Genomic DNA, 17,510 nt, shown 5'->3' with positions numbered 1-17,510 from the left:
GAATACCTTTGTAATGGTGACCTGCACTATTCAAAATGCCTAAAACTCTCCTATACATCATTCCAAACAATTTTCAGAATTAGCATTTATAAAATTACATCTAATGGGGGAAATAAACTAATACTTATAATGTAATTGAAAGATAAAAGTAGGTTTCCAGTCAGCTGTCAACAAGTCCGGCATCTGATTTTCTCATTAGTTCATTAGTTATAGATCTTTTACAGTTGGCCTATATCAGCAACTGGACATTCTTATTTTTACATACACATGAACTATAGTCTTCACATTTATCAGTTGCAATATATGTCAGCATTATATTTCATTAGTATTTTGTATTTTATAAATAATAATAATATTGCCTCCAGAACACACGGCCATTCTTTTAATCTGGCAAATTGAGCATTATAAAGTACAAATAAACAGGATAAATACAAATTATAGAATATAAAAATCACTTTTAATAATAGACTCCTAACAATTTCAGATAATCATCAAGCATAACACATCTGATGATATAGATAATGTACAGCTTTTAAGCACTGTAAATCACTTTGGATGTAAAATTGGAAACAATCTGAATGTCCTATTAATGTGTGAATAGTTTAACCTCATTCAGAGATTGTGAATAGTAATAAGGATCAATCTATATCAAACATTATCTACACATGATACACAAGCAGATACATTCATTATAATATGAAAGAGCATAAACTAATCCTCCCAGCTACAGTAAACACTATTGTCCTTAATAACACACATGAGCCAATATTTGCAATGTTGATCTGTCAGGAATGTCCTGACATTAAGGGTCTTATCTAGTGACATTTTTATACTGAGCCCTGGCACCATTTATAAAACCATACCTTGTGTAGTGTTTTCACTACAAATATTTTAGAAAAAAAAGAGTGTTTTCCGCTGCACTGAGTTGCAGTGTAAAGTTTCATAGATAAGAACAGAAGAAATAACACTGAAAGATTTCCATTAGAGGGGCTGCTGATTGACATTACATCCTGAACTGGAGAACAGTTTGAACATTCTATAAAGGTTACTTTATGTAATGTCGGATGTAAATAACTGTTCAGTATTTCTGTTATTCTGATATTCACATTCTTAGATACATTTCCCTGTCTAGGTGAGAATGATTCAAAGTTTAGAAGTCAACACAGTTTTATCTTTACAACAGACTGTAATTCACTTGTTACAGTATTAGACTCCACGGTGATATGGTAGATAATGCAGTGTCTACTCCTGTGAAAAACAAATTAGAATATTGATGCATAATATGCAAATATCCTTCAACTAACAAGAAAAGGTTGGAAGCTGGTTTGCTCTTGAGGTGACCTTCTTTAACATCGCCCTTTATCGTGTGTGTATAGCAATACTCTGAAAAGAAAACAAAGATTCCAGGTCCTCTGAAGGAAGAATGTCTTAAAGAAGACATAAATCAGCCTCTAATACCCTGTTTCTTACTTTTGTTATCTAATCTGGACCAGAATATGTACAAAACTGCACAAAAACAGGCCTTTAAAGGTTTCATAAAAACGCTGGAGAGCTTTAAGGGGACATTCATTGACTTTAATGGGATGAACTGATCGCCCATATCTAATAGAAATCGTCGCCTTTGGCTAAAGCGGGTATGGAATTAGATTACACATGGAACACAATGCTTTTACTGCTTCTTAGAAAACAACTAATTTAATATGTGAAGAATAGAGAAGAAACAGGCAACTTAGAAAGAAATAAAAACAGACTTTAAAATGAGAGCGCCTATATTTAACCTAATTGTAAAATGTATTCTTTTAATTTGTAATTTTGCTTACACGCGCATTATGTTGGAGATTGTAAATCTCGTATTGACCATTTATGTCTTTATTTAAAATTCAAATACACTGGGTAAAAAACACACAAACGTCTTCTAAATATACCAACAAACTACATTTTATCAAGCTCATACAACACGACTAGTGAAAATAATCAAGTCAGGTGCGACTGAATGTTAACGAGAACAAACATGCAAGGTGCTTCCTATTCTGAATCCAGCGGTGTGGATGAAGAGCGCTCGCTCAGGGGGCGGAGGGGAAGCTGAAGAGGATGATGATAATATAGAAAAAATCACGTGGAGAAACACCATGTTGTTTTAAATGCTTGCATTTTATAGCATTCAGTCTGTTGGGAGGGGAGAGTAAAACTCTATGAGGAGAGGCAGTCTCTCATTTTCCAACCCAACATTTTCTGGATCGAGCGGGAGGGACGGATTATGGAGGGACCCCTCAGATTGACAAGTACAGAATTATCTTCACTGTTACAGATATATACGAAAAGAAAGACAACCCGATTTAATGTAACTCAAAACTAGTTATTCTATTACTTGCAGTGCGTCCAAGAGCAAATGTGGAGTAGTAAAAAGTTTTATTTATGTTAAAATGCTTTTGCGCAGTCTTCGTAAACCGTTTTGCGTTTGTTTAATTACTAATGGTGACGCGTAAAAGTACTTGTATTATTGGATGAATATAAAGATGCTGTACTCAGTCTCGTTGTCATATTAATAAACTTTTATTCCTCTCTCCCACAGCTGATGAAATCTACATCTCACTGCTGCTGTAGCGTTTCCTATTCATCACCATCATCATCATCACCAGCAGCAGCAGCATCATCAGCATCATCATCGTCAGTGCGAGCGGCGCGCGCTTCACCTTCTCCACATTCTCGGGGCCACGAGAGCGCAAGGGCGCAAAGATGAACATCCCGGTCCTGTCCGAGAACAAGCTGTCCGCGGTGGCCCCGTTAAAACAGTTGAACGTGGAGAAGAAGGAAGTGGAGCTCATCCTGGTGAAGGAGCAGAACGGGGTCCAGTACACGAATTCCTCTATAGTGGCCTCTCCGAGCTCTCGCGGCTGCACCTCCGGATCCGCGGATGATGAAGAGCGAGAGACATGGGGCAAGAAACTGGACTTTCTGCTTTCGGTCATAGGCTTTGCCGTGGACCTGGCAAATGTGTGGAGGTTCCCCTACCTGTGTTACAAAAACGGAGGAGGTAAGATTTATTTTGAGGGTCACCCTTTGCATGACAGCTGTCATGTAATATATGTTTTGTGTTACAGTTTACAAGTGATTATGTATTCTGTACTGCTAACTGTGCATTTAATATATAAATTATTATTGAAGCAACTTATAAACGCATTGTTATTTGTATTGCCTTTGAAACCGTAGTGTTTGCATTCTGTTTTTTTTCCAATACTTCTGAGTTCAATCAATCATTGCTGTTCTGATCAGTGGGTAAGTGGTCTTAAAGTAACAGATTTGTAAATTACTGTAGGTGTTTCTCGCTTAGACCTAAAAATAACTCTTCCTTCATTCCTACAGTACATTATAAACCAGTTCCTTTCGGTGGAAGTGTTTCAGAAACTACACTCAGTGTCATGAATGTAGTTAACTTCTAAGCTATTGTTTAACAGTTGCGTGATGTTTGTTAATTTATGAGTAACCTAATGTACTGTATGTTGTCACTCTTTGTGCAGGAGATTTTTGTGTGTCAGGGGTGTGTTTTCTGTACATTATGTCTTTATTGCATTAAAAATCTTTTTTTTGTGCAAATGTGTATTAAAATGAATTACAGAGACATTTAGTCAATGGTGGTAGTGGCCTACACTCTTAAAAATAAAGGTGCTTCACTACGCCATAGATGAACCTTTTTTGTCTAAATGGTTCCATAAAGAATTCATCTTTAACATCTGAAGAACCTTTGTGTTTCACAAAAGGTTCTTTGTGGCGAAAAAAAGGTTCCTCAGATTATAAAAAGACAAGAAAAGATGGTTCTTTAAAGAACCTTTGACTGAAAGGTTCTTTGTGGAACCAAAAATGGTTCTTCTATGGTATCGCTGTAAAGAACCTTTTAAGCACCTTTATAAGCACCTTTATTTTTAAGAGTATACTGTACAATGTACTGTAATACAAGACAACAATGAATTAACTTTTCATATTTTCTCAGATTATGTTTTGTGTGGTATATGCAGCATCAATTTCTTTTATGAGGTCTGAGTACAATATAAGTAGAGGGTATATTACAGTAGTGTAGCGCAGGGCAAATTTCCAGCCTTGATGATTTTGAAGGTGACTCTTGGCTTTGAAGGAGACACCTTGGCTTAAAGTGGCACAAGTCTGGTCAATATTTAATTTAGACAGTTATTTGAAAAGGTAACAGGGTTTCCTATTAAATCTTAATTTAATACCTTTGACCTTTATGTAAGAAAAACCATGGTGTTCAGTTTTTGCAACTGAGGATATTCTAACGCAAAATACGGTAGCAGAGTGAAGAATTTTAATATTGTGAATTTCACATTCTCTACCGTATATTTGCCATGCGGTGTGTTGGTTGCTTCAATGATGAATGTATGTAACGTGACTGCGTCCCCCAGGTGCCTTTCTGATCCCATACATTCTGTTCCTGTTCATTGCTGGGATGCCACTATTTTACATGGAACTAGCCCTGGGTCAATATAACAGAGAGGGAGCAGCTACTGTTTGGAAAATCTGCCCTGTATTTAAAGGTAAGTTGAAAATGTCTAAACACCTAATTCAAGTGAAATGAAAACTATTCAGATAGATACAAAACACTTGCTATGACTCGAATAAAACTTTTTATAGCATACTTTGACTTCAGCCAACAGGCCTTAAAACAAATCCATTGAGCACTACTGTATAACAAATGATGCCTATTACTTTTCTTCTCAGGTGTTGGCTACACGGTGATCATCATAGCTTTGTATGTGGGGTTTTACTACAACGTCATCATAGCTTGGTCGTTGTATTACTTATTTGCCTCGTTGACGAATGAGCTGCCCTGGCTCAAATGTGGCAACACGTGGAACAGCCCCAACTGCACAGATCCACATCTCATTAATGGCTCCTTCTTGGCTAATGGAACCAGCTACGCCAAGTACAAGAACACACCTGCCGCAGAGTTCTACGAGTAAGTTCTTTGAATTATAAATTGCATTTTATCAGTGTAGTTTCAACCCCCACCCCTCAATACATGTATATTTGCTCAAGTTTCTTTTCAGCTTGTCTTTAAAGCTTTTCAGCGTGGAGCATTATTAATATATAGGTTGCTCTTTAGTTCATCTTTGTCATGTTGTACCAGTCGAGTCTTGCTGATATGGCACCTAATGGAAGTATCAGTCAGCTATTGCTGTTCAGGATTTGTTTTCCATCTATTCTTTCATTCCATTGTGCATGTAGTGTTTTGTAGGGCTGGCACAAAGCATGTGACATCTGCACAGTATTGGTTGTGTAGGCTTGTGTCTGTCTGTGAGCTCATGAATACTGTTCTTGTAGATTTTTAGTTTTTTTTAGTAGTCTTTTGGATTTGGTAGAAAAATATGAAAACCACATTTGAAAACTGGCTTCGACTCTGTCAGGATGTGTTGACGAGTTTTGGACTTTAGTTAATCATTGCTAGTGGTTGAGCGAGAAGTCAGCAGTGAGGGAAACTGTCTGGTCAAATTCTGTCAGTATGAAAACTAGTATAGTATTGGAAGGCAGGTTGACTTTCATCCATCAGTCTAGCTGTTATCATGATTTCCTGGCAGGATAAGGGTTCTTATCCTTATTTCTTTTTAGAATTGTGAAACTACAAAAAAACAAACAAGACATTCACAATATGTACACTGTGTACAGTGGTGTATGTAATGCACTTGTATATTAGATACATATCAGGGTAGTGCCAGCAATTTGGATTTTAGTTATTGTTAGTGACTTCACCTTCAAATGCCTTTCTCGAAAATTCCTTTATATTAAGCATTTAATTTTTTTTAAAAATACATCCTGGTGTATTCTTTTGTCACTGCTGTGGGATGTAAGACAGGCACGAAGATCAGATTGATAGATTTGAACACTTATGCTGAACAATTTAGGTCAATATAAGTAAGGCTGGTAAATATCTCCCTGCATTATAATGTCGTATAAGGCTATGTAAAACACTCAGTTCTGTAGCTTTTGATGTTGACTGAAAGAAAGGCAGTTTGCACTTCAAAGAAAACCATTCCTTTTCCTTGGAAAATTGGGCTTCTCATGTAAGTACAAACCAGAGGAATGCCTCTAACAATGAAGATCCTTTATCGCTTTGCTGAACTGTTTACAGTCAGTTGTGGAAAATAGAAAATTCAGAGAGACACAAGTCACCAGGGTTTAAGGATCCTATTTCTATTTCTACATCCAGTGTCTTCGTTCCAACTGTTCTTTTTATAATCTTTAAAGAAACATTTATCATACGATTTTCCCTGTACCTTAAATACATACCAGATAATGACTGTTTTAAGTCTAATTGTTTGAGTTGGTGCTTACATTTTTCTGTAAAGATAATCTGGATATTGTGTAAAATGGCACTCTTTAAAATTCCACATTTAAAGCCACAATATGGAATATTTGGACCGCTAGATGGCACTTTCGAAACAACAACAAAAGGTGATGCTAAATGACTTTATGTTGGAGAGTGGAATCATGGGACATGTTGTTTTTACCATCCAGAGGCTTATGGAGATCGCCCATCATGTTCACGGACGAGGTAATGAATGAATTTTATTTTATGTCATCGTAATGGATTAGCTTGCAAGAAACGTGGAATGTAATGTTACGTTAGCCCGCGACTGATATTGGACTTTGTCAATTGATTTGGTAGCGTAATGCTACACAGTTTTACCTGTTACCTGTCATACAGTCATCGTTTAAAAAGTAAATTGGAACGAACCCACAGCATTTACAATAAACGTTATTGGCTACATATTTTTGTGCGACATATACTGTATTTCATAGGGTAACTGCATTCATAACTATTCAAATAATCTGTGCATGAGTATTTCGTGTACAATAAAAAATGTGCTTACCTGTCTATTAAAACACATGTGAGAGCGGAGTCTCTGTCCAGTCCAAGTTGGTCGCAAAGCTCTCTCCATTTAGAAAACGCCACGCCGATATAAATCCTTGTTTTATTTCTTTGTTTGTCCATAAGCCTGCTTGCCTCGTTTGGCCATTTTTTGGGTTTCCTTTACTCGCCAAAGAGTAATCATGATCCATAATAACAGAACAACAGATGTTGCGTCCCAGATGCTGTATAACCACTTTCGCATTTGCGTGTTGCCGTAGTTTCTACAAGCGGAAACTGAGGGTAGTGCGGAGCACCGGATATTAAGTCACTGATATGCGACAAATACAAGGGACGGGTTATTATTTTAAATAGGAATTTCTCTGGAGTTGCACATTATTGGGAACATTTGGGATAATGTAAGTACACAACTGCATGAAATTTATCACACCGTGCAAGTGATTTTGGGATATTTAATAACAAAATTATTCCATATTGTGGCTTTAAACATGCAAATTTTCCTAGAAAGAGAAACATAAACTTTGGGCAGCAGTGATGCCAAGCCAAACAGAGATGTTGTAACAGTGCTAGAAAAAGCAACAAACAAAGCAATGTTTTAACGCTCACCAAAAATATTTAACATGTTAAAAAGAGTGCCATACAGATAAATATAGATGTGCCAGAAATAGACATATTATTACACACTTTTGTTAAATCATAAATTGCAGTTCCCACATGTTTGAACAGTTTCCCAGCCGAGCCGAAATGATTCCTTGAAATGATGATAAAACACACTGTTTTAAATAAGATTTGTAAATGTTTTTAGGCTTATTTGAATAAAAAATAACGGTCTTTACGGCAGTGCTTCCTAGTTGTTTCTAGTGGATCTTCTCATACCTTTTGTACCTTTTGACTATGTACTGCTTTTTCTTTCACATTGACTTTTATACACTGTAAAACAATTCCGTAAAAAAACGGATAAAGTACTGGCAGAAAATTACCAGTACATTTTCTTTTATTTTACGGACATTCCCGTTAATGCTAAAATGCAATTTAATGCAGTGCAAAATGTAAAATAAAAGTAAAACAACTGTAAAAATGAATATGGAAAATTCCTTCATATTAATAGTTTATTGTGCCCTATTTTTATGGATTTTTTTAGTGTACTGTACTTTCTGATGGTCTTGTTTAGCTTTTTCTCGCCATTTCTCCCTCTCCTGTTCGTTTACCCTCTTTCAGACCGCTTTCCCAGCCAACAGTGCTTTGAAGTGTCTTTTCCCCAGCTGTCTTCTGTGTGTGAGGGGATGTGGAAAGCTGTCATTTCCTCTGCTCTTCCTCCCTCGTGTCTCTATATTATAATAGTTTTCGGCCAGCAGTGATCATTGGACAGCACACAGGGCACCAGAGAACATTCATTACTGTCACACATTCAACATGCTCACTCACTCTGCAGGTGTGCCATACACTGGATATTAGATTAACCAGTGTGCTACCCAGAATATCTCAAAATGACAGGGAGAACCATGAACCAGCAGCCGACAGCCCCGCGCCTCAGTCAGGCCGCTAATAGAACGCACCAGGTTTATCTGTATCACACAAACCGTTGTGCAACGCGTCGTTTCGAAAGCCGGCGACAGCCAGACAAAAGCAAAAATGAAGTTGTATGACAAGCTCAACAAAGTAAATGTCTAGTGTTTGTTGTCACCCACATATTCTTTCACTAAAATGTCTCTGCCAGTCTTGACAAGTCGAAGTCGATCACTGTTTGTCGAGAATAATGAACAGTTCCTGCGCTGTTGTATTGTTTTACACAGTGGGTGTCCTAAATCTAATCATCCCATAATTACTGAAATCGTGTTACATCATACACAGTCTCAGATTTAACGCTGGAGTGATGTCATAAAAACAAGCAAGTGGATTTTGAGAAATAAAATATAATTATTTGGAACGAGAGAGAGTTTTTAACGCAACATGATTAATTATGGCACCTGTAAAAATAAACCCTCCAATAAACAGCACGGAAATAATCATAAACCTTTAAAATGATTATCGTTAAGTTAAAAGAATACAACTTTCTCAATAGCTACCCAGTCAGTACTACTGTATGTTTAATAATATGACATGAGAAGGTTTAAATCTACAACTGCTGTCTGTTTTCACTTTGTTTTTTAAAAAAGATTTCTGCAAAATCACAATAAACCAACACTTTGTTTGTGTCAGCCAGAAAGGTACCTATTGTGCAATTTCACAAAAACATTTTAAGACATGCTGCAATCTGTTATAGAGACAAATGTAATATGCTCCAAAAATAAGAAAGCTGTGATGAGACCCCACATGCCATCAGAGGTCTCCTTAGGCCCTTTTTTGTCTGGCTGGGATATGTTGAAATCATAGGTATTAGAGTTTAGCTTGGCAAAGACAGAACCTCGGATGAACCGAGAGCTCTTGAGGGAACGTTTGCCAAGATACTCACCAATCTAATGCAATTATATGATTAGAGGGGGCTGCGATCATATCTTTCCTGTCAGTGAGACTTAAAAAGAAGAAAGAAAAGTAGAAATGTATGAAGTTGCAAAATGATTAAGATTATATCTTTGTGCTTGTTTTGACTGTTTATTAATGTATAAAAGGTCATCAAAGCATAAGGACACAAGTTATCAAAGATTAATATCCAAGGTTGATATCTCCCTACATCTTTTCAACTTGTAGTCAAGTGCATGTTCATGTCGTGTCTATAATTGGTATAAGTAATAAGGTCTCTCTTTCTAGTGTTATCGCAGTGCTCATGTATTTCTTTAAGTGGCAAATGAGTGAAGAAATGCATGAATTGAACACAAAAACTGAATTCCTTGAAGTGAGATGTTTGTGAAATTATTTTATGTTTCATAGAGCCAGGGGTCAAATGAAATTTTAGAGAAAGTGGAATAAAGGTCAAGCAATAGCAGAACAGACAGATTGGCAGGCCTCTCGGGATGTTTGGGGCAATAATTACGCAAATTGGATACTTCAAAAGAACCTGAACGACTGGATTGGGATTGGACCGTCTCCCATCCCTTGAGGGCTAAATTTCTGTCTGGTTATCCTTGTTTCATTAGACAAGAAGTGATGGTTTCATCACCCTGGACCTCACACTCTTGTTTATCCTAACTGCACGACCTAATGACTTTTTGATGGATTCATGAGAATCTCAAACTCTCTCCAGTTTTAAAGATGCTGTGTTCCCCATATATAGACATTATAGTTGGAAATGAAACCAGACCTTTGTGCTGATCCTTTATTGTTACTGTCAACATTGTAAAAACAACACATTACACATAAAATCATAAGTATGGGAGATTAATCAGGTGACGTGAAGAATTTGAAGTAGAAATGACACATCTGGGTCTAAAATCAAACCTGAATTCATAAAGTGTGTTCCAGTTTAAGTTTTTCCTCTACAAGATGCCGCTTTCAGAAGGAAAGATTACAGCAATGCTCTGGCAGTCCTTTTGGAGCTTGTTTATAATTTAAGAACAATGGCCTTTATTGTTTCTGCTCTTTGAACCTCACTGGGAGGTGCAGCACAGGAATTATTTAGATCTCATTCTACAGAGGCTCTTTTCAGATGGGGCATATGCAGATATTTGTTGGAAGACAGAACCCATGGAATTAATGATTGGATAGAATCATTTACATTACATTTACGCATTTGGCAGACGCTTTTATCCAAAGCGATTTACAGTGCATTTTAGTCTATACATGTCTTTCATCAGTGTGTGTTCCCTGGGAACGAACCCACAACCTTGCATTGTTAACGCAATGCTCTACCAACTGAGCTACACAGGAACACATCTTCCAATACCAAACATCTTCACCGTAATTCATAGTTTTTCAATTTGAAGATGTAAAATTGCTACGTAGAAACATTGGTCATCCCTCCTGGGATGCAAGAACCTATGGTGGAAACAGGGATTTATGACCTGGCAAATGAGTTGAATGGACTAACACAGGGAGAGTGCGTGATACTGTTTGAGTTAGTGTGTGCAGGAGAAAAGACAATACGAGACAGACATAAAATAAGAGCGAGCATAACCATAACATATGAAGCACATAAAAGTGTGTAAGAATGTGCTACAATAACAAGACAGGTTTCCATTGAAAGTTATCCTAGACTGAGTTCTGTTTTTAAAGATTCTGAGCTGACAATAACACTTTATTGTAGTAACTAAGGACGAAGCATTACAGTATATCATTTGGAAGAGCCGATGAGGCCCACTTCCAAGAAACATGACCGCACATCATGCATTTGACGCCATGTGTTTTTATAGTGTTTCTTTTTTTGGTCACCTGGTAATAAATATTATTTAGAAGACAACATTTGACCTGAAGACCTAACTAACAGACAGGTAAGATGGCTATAGCCAAATTAAGACTATTATTTATTTAAATGATTTATATTGTTTGCACCACAAAACAAAACGTTTGAAATGTACAATGTAACTTGCTTTGCACAAAGAGTTATTCCTGCATGCTGAACAGATCTCCACCTTTTTAATATGTGCGCAAAAACGTTCATGAATATTTTACTCTGTTTTCCCCAAATCCAACAAGAAACACAATAATGGTGGCATTATTTGTGGGAGCTTCATTGATAAAACCTCCATAATTGGATAAGGTAGACACTCGAATAAATCCCAGATGGATCCTTCCTTCACGACCGCTTTGAGAGCCTTTGAACAAGGCACAGGAGGAATGTTATCTAACTCTAGATAAAAGTGCCCAAAATACAGCACACTTTCATTTAAAGTGAAAGATAAGCCAAAAATGTTGCGCAAAATCTCTATTTCAGACTAGAAACAGATAATGCTCTAACCACGCCGACCTTTTCTCCTCTCAAGGCGCGGGGTGCTGCACATCCACGAGAGTAAAGGCATCCATGACCTGGGTCTTCCTCGCTGGGACCTCACCCTCTGCCTCGTTGTGGTTGTCTTCATCCTCTACTTCAGCTTGTGGAAGGGGGTCAAATCATCGGGAAAGGTGCAAAACCTCCAAACGATGTTTGTTTTAGGCCATTCTGTCAATGACAGGTCTGAGTAAATATTAAATTGTTGAGATGCTGTAGGTTTTAATGTGATCTGTATTCAAGAGGTGTATTCGCGTGTGTGTTCAGGTGGTGTATATTACAGCTACTATGCCCTACATAGTGTTATTGGTGTTGCTGATTCGAGGTATCACTCTCCCTGGTGCAATGAATGGAATTAGGGAATATATCCACGTTGACCTGAACAAGCTCAATAACCTACAAGTATGTTATTCACCCACAATTGCTGTATGGGTAACCCATTCTATGAACATACAATGAGATATCTCCATACATAAATCTTAAGAGATGCACTTCGCTTTGTAATAGACAGATAATCACTGATTTTTGTTTGCTGCAGGTATGGATTGATGCAGCTACTCAGATTTTCTATTCTCTAGGAGCTGGGTTTGGAGTCCTCATTGCCTACGCTAGCTACAATAAATTTGACAATAACTGCTACAGGTAAGACAGATCTTGATACGTGTGGTAGGTAATAATGTCGCCTAATTGTATGGCAATTGCACAAAAGGGTTTAATGTGTGAATTTCACTTCAAAGCACACATTGATTTTTTAATGTTTTTTGCTTAACTCACTTAGACTAGTCCTTGGCTATGCTGCCTCTGAAAATTATATTTTGTTAGAATTGTTGATGGGACCAGCAGGTGGCAGTCACCTTGTGAATCCCTGTGGTTAAAATAACAGTATATAACAGATTTTTAGATCCAGGTCAAACTGTAGAACAATGTTTCTCTGTGTCTTAAGACATTTCACCACTCATTAAAGTGTATAAATCCTATGGTGATGTTGGAGACTTGCCCTGCATTTAACCTCATCACACACATTGGGCCTTCTTATTAAAACGCAATCAGAAGGAAATGGTAAATTGTGGATAAAAACATTTCTCACGTAAATTGTGGGAAATTTTACATACAAATGGATTTAAAAACGGTGTACACAAACTTGTTCTGCTTGTTGCCTACTGATATCATAAGACTCATTCAAGGCTGAAGAAGTGTACTGAAGTAAAAAATTAGCCTTATGTCAAATACTGTTCATATTCCAACTCATATATCATGATTAATCCACCATAAACAGCTACATTTGTCATAAAATGCTTGTGGATATGGTGCATGAAGTGAAAAGTTTTATTTTATGTGTGAGAAGCAAAGATTGATTGTTTTATTTATTCAAATGTCAGATCAAAAGATGACTTGTAAATGTACACGCTTAATATCAATATTGATGACTTACAGTAAGCAGTATCAATTTTACATTAGCTGAAACTGAACCCACAGATCCAACTTTGTTAAGAAATTAAACCTATATGAGTGTGTATTTCCAATCACGTTTTCACATTGAAAATACAAGTGCACAAGAAACCAAAACATGATTCCAGTGAAATAGGTGTTCATGTACTTCTTCACAGTCTACATTTATTGCAGTCATTATGTTAACCGGTGATGAATTTGGCTATTGCAAAGTTATGCTGTGTCAAACCCAGTGGAATCATGACAGGAAATGAGCTATATAAATCTGATTTCTAAACTTAAGATTTCATTTGATATAAAACAGAGCTGATCTTCAATGGGGTTAAGTGTTCACTTTTAAATATTTATGTGATAGATCCCGCAAGTCATCAGCTATAATGTATCTCTTCTTGTGCTCTATTGCAGGGATGCTATCCTGACCAGCACTATTAATTGCATTACCAGTTTCTTCTCAGGGTTTGCCATCTTCTCAGTACTGGGGTATATGGCTAATCGGCATGGCGTCGACATAAAGGATGTGGCCACTGAAGGTCTGTAGCTTCTACAGTTTTAGCTCTTGTATAAATTTGCTCATTGCAAATTTGCTGCAAATACTTGTAGTGATTGTGCGTGTCTGTGTTCAGGAGCTGGACTGGTATTTATTATATACCCAGAAGCGATTTCAACTCTACCTGGATCTACATTCTTTGCAATAGTTTTTTTCATTATGCTTCTGACCCTTGGGATTGACAGCTCTGTAAGTTCAAATAAATCTTGTTATTGTCTTGGTTTCTATGCAACTGGATTGTATGGTATGGTGTATACTGTAACATCTACTCTGAGTGTTGAGATTGTAATCTGTGTCTTTCGAAACTATCTGCGTCTCACTTGAAATTGAGACAAACTTGTTTAGATATAAATTATTAAAAGTTTTTGCATTTGGCTGATGCTATTATCCAAAGTGACCTACAGTGCACTGAAGCTGCCCATGTTTTTATCAGTATAGTTCCATTTACCAATTAAGCTACAGGAACACCATTTAAAATCACCATGAAACAGAAGTTGCGATTGACTTCTTTTCCGTATCGTGACGTATAGGCTATCCGGGCGAAACGTCTTCTGAAATTAGAAAAATGCAGGGCTTCACTTTGCCCTTCACATTTTAATTGGTTTGTTTGTTCAGTGACTGACCCGGGGCCTGGAGGGGAGGGCTAAAAATGCATGGCCATGGGGCAGTCAGTATAGTCCTACCCTTTTTCTGTTGCTTACGTCATGTGGTGAAGAGTTGTTGTTGAGAAGGGGAGATGAACTTAATGTTTTTGATTAAAGATTACAAGTGCAAATGAATGAAAAAAAACAATGGTGTGCACGGATAAATAATTTATTATAATCGCTGCAACACTGTAAAACACTTAGAATTTTCCCTCTTTGATTTCATGGTGACTTTAAGTTTCAACTATTTAAACTTCAACTAAAAATAGTGCAGCTGTAAAATCCAGTATGCATACACTAGTGATGTAGTATCCTATTTAGATGGGCGGCATGGAGGCAGTAATCACTGGACTCTCAGATGACTTCAAAATTCTCAAGAGGAATAGAAAGGTTTTTACATTCGCTACAGCATTTGGGACATTCCTTGTAGCGCTCTTTTGCATCACAAATGTAAGTGTTGTTTGCACAGTACGAAGTGATTGTTATCGTTAGAAATATTATTGTTTCTGACACTGTAATTTTTTTTTATTCAAGGCTAAGACTTTACAAACATTTTAAGAAACATTAAGCTGAATCCAACAATAGTCTGTATTCAGGCAGTGTAATAAAATGAATATACCAAAAAATATTAAAGGTGCAGTGAACTGGCCATTTTTATTGTTTTATACTATTGTCTGATGTCTACTTATGACGTTCGCGTGGTTTTTACATTCGAAAACATCAAAATCAATAAGTAATAGGCTATTTTCTACCCTGGTTTTGAGGCCGGCCGGTTTTTAAGGGCGGGCCGCATAGAAGACTTGGAAGTAAACGCCCACTTCTATGATTGGATAGCAGCTTGCATAGTTGACATAGTTGGAGCCTTCTGTGAAATTGGTTAGAGACGTAACGTTACGTAACCTGATTTTACTCAAATTTAAGGACTTATTTCCCGGATGTGATGGCAAGGCTTTGCGTATAGTTTGTATAGCCTATAGTTGTATGGTGTTTAGTGATATATGACCGTACATGTCAGCATTTAAGACCCGCGAACCGGACAGAAGATCACCGTGATTGCGGGTCTCAAATGTTTTAGTTTTCATGATAAATCAACAAATGGTAGACTCCCGGCCAAAATGGCCCAGCACCAGAAATAATATCAAAACACTTCAAAACAGCCACCATTATTCGCAAATGGTGGATAAAACCTTGAAAAATGATATATGAGCCCGCCAAATCACAGAGATGCCAATTACAATTATTACAAATGACTAGAGGTCCCCAGGTAATACTATCAGGGCATATCAAGCGATCTCTAACAAAGCAATAGTGACACATAGTACAAATATGCTTTACTCACATAAGATTGCTGCTCCATTCCTATCGGATCCAATATTGATGGCACAGCACTGCTTTTTCATTTTAGTCTCTCCGCAAAACGTCTTGGTTACGGATGTAACCTCGGTTCCCTGATGGAGGGAACGAGACTTTGTGTCGAACCGACAGAATGGGGTTTGTCTTGAGAACCTATCATATTCTGAGTATTTAGAAAAGGCCAATGAAAATTGGCGAATGAAATTTGCATGCCGGGCTCCTCCCCGGATGTCCGGGTATAAGAGGGAAGCCGGCGTGCTCATTCATTCACCTGTTGGTCTGAGGAGCCTAAAGCATCCTCCCCCGACCGCTGGGGTGGGCGGCCAGTGTTGTGGCATGAGGGACACAACGTCTCGTTCCCTCCATCAGGGAACCGAGGTTACATCCGTAACCAAGACGTTCCCTTTCTGTCGGTCTCTCGACGTTGTGTCGAACCGACAGAATGGGGTTCCTATGGAAAACGCCACAGCACTGAGCCGCTTCACAATCTCTGCGGAGCGACGTTGACTGGCCTGGGCGAGTCAGACGAAGACGCTAACGCGAAATTATGACCCTCCAGTGGAGAGGTAGGGGGACCCAGAGCTTTACACAAAGTTGGGAAGCCCCTATCACCGGCCGTCACGGGCGGAGGCCTAGTTCTCTAAATGGCGAGAAGCCGCCCGGCACCGTACGGGCCACTGGGTAAGCATTATTCCCCTCTGGGGGAAAAACGCTGCAGAGGCCACTACCTACCGTAGGGAGGAATTAGTGGAGACACCACATGGTCTCACCATCAGGGGAGAACTCATGGGAGGAAAGTGTGGACTGCAGGAGTTAACCGCAAGGTGGGAGTCCACCTGGGGAGGTCATGGGTTGCCAAGGTGGGAACCATTCATGAGGATACATCAGACGGAACAGCCCACGGAGGGGGGGTTACCACGTCTGGAGCACTAGGTCCGGTTAGAGCTATGTGGGAGATAACTCAACTGTCCCCCGGCCTAAGGGGGCAGGGCTGCTCTGCCCAGCCTGTCCCCTGGAAGGGTGCTAGTGATGGATGGAATGCCTGTTCTTTACCCGAGGGGAAAGAAGTGAGGCGGGATCGCCAATGCTCCCCCCGGAGGGGGAAGGGCTTCCGCAGGCGTACGCCCTACCGGCTGCCAGTCCCACACCTTGCCAGGATGCGGGCTGACACCGGTTCCGCGCATAGGTATTAGAACCTCACTGAGTTGTTAGGCATAGCCCAACCCGCAGCTCTGCAGATGTCTGGCAGAGAGGCGCCCTGACTCACCCCCAACGGGCAGGGGCGAAAGAGATCGGTATGCCCTAACGAGGGCATCCACGATCCAGTGCGCCAGCCTCTGTTTGGAGACAGCCCTCCTGCTGACCTCCGAAACATACAAAGAGCTGCTCAGAGCTTCTGCTGCGTCCTGTCAAGTAGAGGCGCCGTGCGCATACTGGACATAACATGGATAGGTTGGGTCTTCCTCCCCGGTGGGGAGCGCCTGCAGGTTCACCACCTGGTCTCTCGGGAGAGTGGTGGGAACCTTGGGCACGTAGCCGGGGCGGGGTTTCAAGATAACGTGAGAATCCCGGCCCCGAGTTTTAGGCAATCCGTGGACACGGAGGGTGCTTGTAGATCCCCTACCCTCTTGGAGGTGAGCGCCATGCGGAAAGCCGTCTTTATCAAGACTGAGAAAGAGCGGCAACCCCGAGAGGCTCGAAGGGGGCGGGGCCTCTTGAGGCCCGCCACCTAGTTCGCAAGAGGGTACGGAGCGCGGGTAAGGTGGTCACCCTCTC

At 39.2% G+C, this 17,510-nt stretch overlaps 1 protein-coding gene across 1 annotated transcript in view; it reads left to right on the top strand.

The window, feature by feature from the left end:
• Positions 1-2,176: 2,176 nt before the first annotated feature.
• The window catches only part of slc6a2 (solute carrier family 6 member 2), a 28,778-nt gene continuing 13,444 nt past the window's right edge, over positions 2,177-17,510 (top strand). Inside the window, exons 1-10 of the mRNA XM_057344634.1 lie at positions 2,177-2,282; positions 2,573-3,034; positions 4,416-4,547; positions 4,732-4,969; positions 11,737-11,875; positions 12,009-12,143; positions 12,280-12,383; positions 13,596-13,720; positions 13,814-13,926; positions 14,703-14,831. Of these exons, the coding sequence (XP_057200617.1) occupies positions 2,737-3,034; positions 4,416-4,547; positions 4,732-4,969; positions 11,737-11,875; positions 12,009-12,143; positions 12,280-12,383; positions 13,596-13,720; positions 13,814-13,926; positions 14,703-14,831 (1,413 nt within the window). The 5' untranslated portion in view covers positions 2,177-2,282; positions 2,573-2,736. The remainder of the gene's footprint in view (positions 2,283-2,572; positions 3,035-4,415; positions 4,548-4,731; positions 4,970-11,736; positions 11,876-12,008; positions 12,144-12,279; positions 12,384-13,595; positions 13,721-13,813; positions 13,927-14,702; positions 14,832-17,510) is intronic.

This window comes from Triplophysa rosa, linkage group LG1 (assembly GCF_024868665.1).
Source record: "Triplophysa rosa linkage group LG1, Trosa_1v2, whole genome shotgun sequence".
Classification (NCBI taxonomy): domain Eukaryota; kingdom Metazoa; phylum Chordata; class Actinopteri; order Cypriniformes; family Nemacheilidae; genus Triplophysa; species Triplophysa rosa.
The sequence above is the reverse complement of the archived record's forward strand: the minus strand, read 5'-3'. Positions and strand labels throughout refer to the sequence as shown.